Source organism: Aptenodytes forsteri, unplaced genomic scaffold, assembly GCF_000699145.1.
Source record: "Aptenodytes forsteri isolate BGI_AS27 unplaced genomic scaffold, ASM69914v1 Scaffold132, whole genome shotgun sequence".
Classification (NCBI taxonomy): Eukaryota; Metazoa; Chordata; class Aves; order Sphenisciformes; family Spheniscidae; genus Aptenodytes; species Aptenodytes forsteri.
This window is the reverse complement of record NW_008795520.1, coordinates 1,919,020-1,926,292: the sequence shown is the minus strand read 5'-3', so window position 1 is coordinate 1,926,292 and position 7,273 is coordinate 1,919,020. Positions and strand designations below refer to the sequence as shown.

At 38.2% G+C, this 7,273-nt stretch overlaps 1 protein-coding gene across 1 annotated transcript; it reads left to right on the top strand.

The window, feature by feature from the left end:
- Window positions 1-259: 259 nt before the first annotated feature.
- ARV1 (ARV1 homolog, fatty acid homeostasis modulator) lies at window positions 260-5,651 on the top strand. The gene is made up of 5 exons (XM_009281814.2): window positions 260-265; window positions 1,077-1,196; window positions 2,853-3,006; window positions 4,233-4,457; window positions 4,935-5,651. Exons 1-5 carry the CDS (start codon window positions 260-262, stop codon window positions 5,039-5,041), a joined length of 612 nt encoding a protein of 203 aa, XP_009280089.1. The 3' UTR covers window positions 5,042-5,651.
- The last annotated feature ends 1,622 nt before the right edge of the window (window positions 5,652-7,273 follow it).

The following is a 7,273-nucleotide window of genomic DNA, read 5'->3' as shown; positions in this document are numbered from 1 at the left end:
AGTAGCTGAACTGGAGGACCGGCAGCAGGAGAAAGCTGACCTGCAGGCGAGCACCCTTCTGCAAGTGCACTTGTTTGAGCTGAAGGGGTTGCTGCGATCAACTGCTGCTGCTCCTCAGCTCTCTGCTAGAAGTTACTTCCCCCTCAGGTCTGCTAGAGGAGCCTTTTGTAAGACACTTACTGAACCATCCTGTTCACAGTTAGTATAATCGCCTTCTGTTAGCCTTTCTTGTTTAACTCAAGTCAAGGAGTGACCACCCATGCAGGTAAGTCAATAAATCCGAAGGGGGTTGATGACAAGCAGTTCCCAGTGGTCTGGGTGAGATAACCTCTCTAGTAGGCACAGCGGGAACCAGCAGATGTATTGGAGAAGTAACGGTCTAGTGTCTTACCACTGTTCAGTAGCAACTTCCGACTCTTTGGCTATATCTGTGTGTGAAAACTACATTATCAGTATTCTAAATATATTGGTGTTTGTTCAGTAATGGAAAATTAATTGAAACATCTGGACTACTTACCAGTATGGAAGACCAATGCAACAGGAAGAAACATTTATTTTTTTTCTTGAAAGAAGGAAAAAGGTAGGATAGGAGGATAAAGCGTCTCTTTTAAAAGAAGGAAGTGATAAAAGAAATTCATTTTCTTTCCAAAAAATACCAAAAAAAATTCCCAAAATACCCAGTAGACGGGCCATGATCAGATAACCTTTAACAAGATAGTGGTGTATTTCTTCAGTGTTGGGAAGGCAGTTTGGGGTTTTTTGCATCTGTAGGATGCAAGGACATCCTTGCATAGTTTATTATCTGTGTTAATCTGAAGCCTATAAAAAACAATAATGTATCTTTATGTTTTGTATGGGAAATCCTTGTGTCAACTGTAGCGTAAAGGGGGGGAAGCAATTTTTCTGGATGGATTAAAAACCTATTGAAAATTAAGATTACATTAAGGAAAGACTAATAAGAATTGAATAGCTACTTTGGATTTCTGTAATTGTGCTAAGCGTAGAGGAACATTTAATAAACGTTTGCTTTCTTTTTCTTTTTTTTCTTCTAATTCTTGTTATTTTGTGACTTTCAGAAATCCTGCCAGAAACCTGTGGACAAATACATTGAGTATGATCCTGTTATCATCTTGATTAATGCTGTTTTATGTAAAGCACAAGCCTACAGGCACATTCTTTTCAATACAAAGATAAACGTAAGTTGCTATGCCCCTACCCTGTGACTTTTTTTTTTTTGGTTAAAGATATATTTAGGTTTGGTAAGTTGATTGTAATAGTTGTAAAATTTTAGAAACTGTTCTGTCCTTCCACAGGGTCCATCAAGCTGAATCAGTTTTGTTCTTGAACAGGTTAAGGGTCTAATATTGTGAATAGAACACATGAAATCTCAAACTCCAGCTGTTACTAAGAAAGTTACTGTCTCCCCAGTAAGCGATACCACAATACCAGCAAATAGAGCAGTCATCCTGCATGTAAAAGAGAGAGTCCTAACTGGACTCATTGGAAGAGGAAGGTCTAATTTCAAGTTCATTTCCAACTTAAATTTCTGTTGGTAACAGTTCTTTTTGAAATGAGCTATAGTAGTATAACATACCATATTAACAATTATGCCAATTAAACCTACTGTACTAATTTCTCACAAGTTTCCTCCTGAGTAATTAACCATGTCCTCAAAACTATAGCAAAAGATAGTGGCTTTCACATGAAGCGTTGTTGATGCAGAGTTACGTAAGTCAACTTAGTTGTGCTGGCCCGGGTGGAGTGTAGAGCTGTAGCTTTTCTGACAGAATTGCATATTTTTACTTTAAGGATTGATTTCCCAGGAGAGGTAAGCTAATCTAGAGCAAACTATCCAAGCGTAAGCGTATGCTGTGTTCATGTTGATACCTCTTGGCCAGTCCAGTGTTAAGCAACGTAGATAGATACACTCACCTCACCTTTCAAGCATAAATCTGACGGAAGGTTTTTAATTAATTCAATGCTTCTGGAGACTGGTAATGATGTTTTCCATGGGGCTTCTGGAAGAACTATTCCATCTGTGGAAATTTCATCTATTCAAATAAATTGAGTTGAATTTTAAACTGGCTTAGCTTGTGCGTGTGTGTGCAATTGGCATAACTAGTCTCTAATGGAAAAAGTAGAATCCACGCACAGAAATTGCATTGGTTTGTTTAAATCTGTATAAAACCAGAATTCATCCCACATAAACATTGGCTTACAGACTGTTTAATGTGGAAACATGCTAACTATGGACCCTCACGACATCATTTTTGCAGTCGCTTCAGAGGATACTTTTAAGTTTTGTTTAGTAACATTGCTCCATTTATTTTTGGTTCTACACCCTTATCTGAACTAAGAAATGTTTTTGGTATAACTACACTACCAGTTTCTTCTAATGGAGATTGTCCCAGGGAAAAACAGAAACAAGGCTATTTAAACCAGTTCACTGAAGGGAGTAGTTGCCCTGAAACTAAAATTTTTGATAGTATAGTTCTGCTAGCTATGGCACAATTTTGTTTTTATATTCCTAACTGAAACACCCTTCCCAATTAAAAAGAAGTTTAGAGCAGGCTTTACAAACTACAGTTATATGCTTTCTTCTGTATGGAACCGTTCATGCAGTTTCCTACCTTCTCTAATTGGCTTATCACGTTAATTTATGTTAAAAGGATGATGTGCTAAAGTACTGTCTCAACAGAAGTAATTTGCTTCTATTTCTAAACAAAAATAATAAACCTACAGAGCTTATTTGTGTGGAGTTGTAGAAATGTATTTTAAATACCAATTTAATACTAATACTTTAATTTATGCTGATTTAATACTAATGCTTTTATTATTCTTTCATTTACCAGATTCATGGGAAGCTCTGCATATTTTGTTTGCTCTGTGAGGCTTACCTCAGGTGGTTGCAGCTACAGGATTCAAGCCAAAATATAGATCCTGATGACTTAATCAGATATGCCAAGGAATGGGATTTTTATAGAATGTTTGGTATAGCTTCTTTAGGTAAGATTGATGATTAGTTCATGTAACTATTTACTCTTTAAGCACTGAATAACTTCATGAGTCTTTCATCAAGCCTGTATTGCAAAAATTAATACAGAATGGATGTCATGTCCTACCCAGTGTGGTTAAACAATTATACACATACTCTCTCATTTGCCTTCATTTAATGCAAATGCATATTTCAATCCTGATTACCATTCAGACTGATAGGATAAGCATTAGATACCAAAACACTGAATAGTGGCAATATTCAGAAATCTTCGTCTGAATCCATTTACATAGTTTTGAAGACAAATGTAGAGCTCAGCCTTATTCCATATTTCATGTTGACTCCAAGGTTTATTATTCATTAAGGTGATGCAACATTAAGGATGATCCTTACAGAAGTAAACGATAATCAGGAAAAGCTGTATCTGTTTTTTTGTTACGTGAATACACAAAGATACAGAGCAGTGTCATCACTGGTAAAGAGTAAATACTTCTGTATTTACTGCAAGACTAAATTTGAAGGCAGGGGAGGGTTTTTGTTTTATTTTGGTTAATAGTTTTAGTCTCATTTTTTTTCTGGTGATAGAGTTTAAATCAAACCCGCAGACTACAACTAGTATTTCCTTTAGACATTCAGAGTTTAACTTCAGTCATTTATTGTCTAGTGTTGCTCTAAGTAGGCTTTTGAAACAGGTGAGTAAAAATGTTGGAACTCGTTTTTCAGTAGTAATTCATCTATTACAGTTGTCGTGAGAGTTGCTTTGACATCTGCATTAATACCAGTGTTACGCAGGGATACGGTGTCAAAAAAAGTCTAATAGCTCAATGATATTTTCGCCTTAGTGTTCTTTCTCATGCTGGATGGAAAGGGTTCATTGCTGGTGACCTTTTCAAAAAAGACAAGTATTGATTTTGGTTTACAGGCTAACAGATAGTTGAAAAAAACCCTCTCATTTTGTTAAAAAGGAAAAGTAAAGGAAGTTCATATGCTAAACTTCCTCTGCTGTACGGTGTCAGAAATTATGAGTATGACAATCCTACAGACAGAATTCTGTGATAGAATTATTTTGAATGTCATGAACGAACACAGGAGATGGAGGACATGTTCATGTTTGCCTGTCTTTTAAATAGCAGTGGCTCAGTTGCATTTAGGACATACCATTTCACTGAAATTCATTGTAAAAAGGACTTGATTTTGGCACTTCATTCTCTCTTTCCAACTCCTTATTTCCTCTTAGAACAAACTTCATTTTTGTTTGGCATTTTTATTACCTTACGGTGGATGAGACCTGAGATGCTGAAAACAAAATCTGACTTCATTTTACTTCTCAAAGCACTTCTGTTGTCCACCTATGGAAAGCTTTTGCTAATTCCAGCTGTTATTTGGGAACATGACTACACGCCTTTGTGCCTTGCGTTTATAAAAGTATTTGTCTTGATATCAAACTCTCAGGCAATTAGAGGTATGTTTTTGCTTTTTTATTACTACATTATGTGTACAGAATGTGTGTGAGATAATGCAGCTGTTACAGAAGTCATTATTATTGCTGTTATATTTTTTAATCAGCATCAGATATGTGACTGAAATAGCTTTAGCTTAAAACTGTGTTACTTAGACTCTAATAGAAAGTGAATGAAACAGAACACTTAAAAAAAGAAAAAGCACCTCTTATCTCACCATCATCTCTTTGTATATGCTGTATTACAGCTATCAGATCCATCAGCATTTGAGACAACTCATAGTGGATGATTGAAACATAAAGCAGAATTTTTTTGTGTGTCTGGAAGATGAAAATTTCATGTTAATTTTATGCATGGCTTTGGAATGCAGACTTTAACAGATTTGTGTGATTTCTTATAAATACAAATTAATATGACTTCTCACATGGTTTCTATGATCTTCTTAAATGGTGATAAATTTGTTCTGTTTTCTTTTGCAGTTACATTGAACTTGAACCGAATGCTCCCTTGGTTGGCCATCATCTTTGGATTAATTTTGGAAAATGGTGTGGTCTGCTTGTTCCAGAAAATGGGATGGGATGTTTGAAACGTCAGCCCAGATCTGAAGATATACCAACAACAGGATGATCATTTTCTAAGAATGATCTCTGCCAGCAAGCTCCAAAAACACTATTTTCATAGTGATAAGGAAGGTGATAGATAACTTGCATTAGTGGTGAGTGTAGACAGTTTTAGGATGAGTTAAAATGAGAAACTTCAGAAGTTTGGCTATTTAATGTGGTGAGCCATAAAACCTGTGCCTTAGCTTGTTTATTTTCCCATTAAAAATATGATTGTGTCACTATCCCAATAGCTTTATAAATCTGGCTGCATAGCTATGGCTGTAACTAAAAAGGTACTCTAAAAAAATTCAGCACTGCTGCCAATCACTGCATTTTGGCAGAAAGAGGAGGATGAATAGTTCCCTTAAGAGGAAAGACGAGAGTCAGTGGAAAAATGCAAAAGCCAAAACTGATACTTCCGCAAAAACAGATTTTCAAAGAGAGAAGTGAACATGTGCAAACAGATTATTAGAGAAAAGGCAAGTATTGCAGAGTAAAACTACCATGGGAAAACTAAGTTGCATTCTCTGGAATGTTTATGTAACAATATAAATTAATAAAATATCTAGTTCTAGAGTAATCTCTAGGAACTGTATTTTTAACTGGCTTGAAATTTTATGTGATCTCATAAACACTGCTGCTTTGTTCTGAAAGCTGAAGAGAGTGAAAGGACTCTGATCCCCAGCATACATGGTTGTTTGGGATACCGCTTCTTCTGCATTTAATATTAAGCCACACCCCGCACACCCAGCCCTCATCTGGCAGCAGGTTTAGTGGAAGCAAAAAGTGAAGTATGAGGCTGCTCAGCAACAGAGTAGTACTTGTTAAAAAACAAACAAACCCCCCATGTTTAGGCCTAAATTAGTGGAGAAACATTTATAGAAGTTCTGCACCTTCTTCCCCAGCAGGCAAAGAGAGGGCTAGATGGCCCACAAAGGAACTGGCAGAATCTGTTTCCGCAAGACAGTAATTAGGACGTGAACCTACTTCTTTTGTGCAGACCAGTTTCCATGACATTCCATGCAATGTTTCATTCTCCTGCTTCAGTTCTGGAAGGCTGTACTATCTATAGGAACTACTACCATTCTTCATTTTCCTCAGATGCACATTCCTATCTGTGCTTTGCAAAATGCATCAAATAACATTTTGCAACATCTTGAAGTTAATTCCAAACAGGTTTAGAGTAAGTCTAGATTATGACCACATAAGACATCAGACATGTTTGTCTGATGCAACTGCCCATGCCACAGTAAGTTTTTCAGTCAGAAAAGCAAATGGTTGCTGATTCTGTTTTAATAGGTCAGAGGCTGACACCATTCATGTGCCATTTGTGTTACATTTGACATCTTTCTGAGCATGTGATGGTATGGCTAGAGAAGGCAAAAAAAACCCAAATTGCAACCTCTTTTTTAGTACATGAGACAGTTTAACACTGCAACTGCCCCAGCAAGCACATAGTTGTGAAGGTGTATGAGGGATCCACCTTGCTACTGGTGTGAATCAGTGGCCAGACAATTGAGTGTAGGTGTGCAGTTGCTCACTGGCTGAGCAGCAGCTTTGGCAACACAGTACCTAGAACATGCTTTGCTTTACATAATTGGATTTGGGGAGATACTCCACCCCAAAAGCTTTTTAAAAAACAGTATGTTGCCAAAGGTGCTTTGAGTAGTGCTCATCTTCCTCCCACACCACCAGCACACAGCATTGCAACAGAGGCTGCAGGTTGAGAGAGTGCAAAGGGAAAGAGCAGTAGATCCTCAAGGGGATCAAGTGCACCCTCAGTAAGTTTGCAGATGACACCAAGTTGGGCAGGAGTGTTGATCTGCTTGAGGGTAGGAAGGCTCTGCAGAGGGACCTGGACAGGCTGGATCGACGGGCTGAGGCCAATTGTATGAGATTCAACAAGGCCAAGTGCTGGATCCTGCACTTGGGTCACAACAACCCCATGCAACCCTGCAGGCTCAGGGAAGAGTGGCTGGAAAGCTGCCTGGCAGATAAGGACCTGGGGGTGTTGGTCACCCAGCTGAACATGAGTGGGCAGTGTGCCCAGGCGGCCAAGAAGGCCAATGGCATCCTGGCCTGTATCAGAAATAATGTGGCCAGCAGGAGTAGGGAAGTGATCGTGCCCCTGTACTCGGCACTGGTGAGGCCGCACCTCAAATACTGCGTTCAGTTTTGGGCCCCTCACTACAAGAAAGACATTGAGGTGCTGGAGC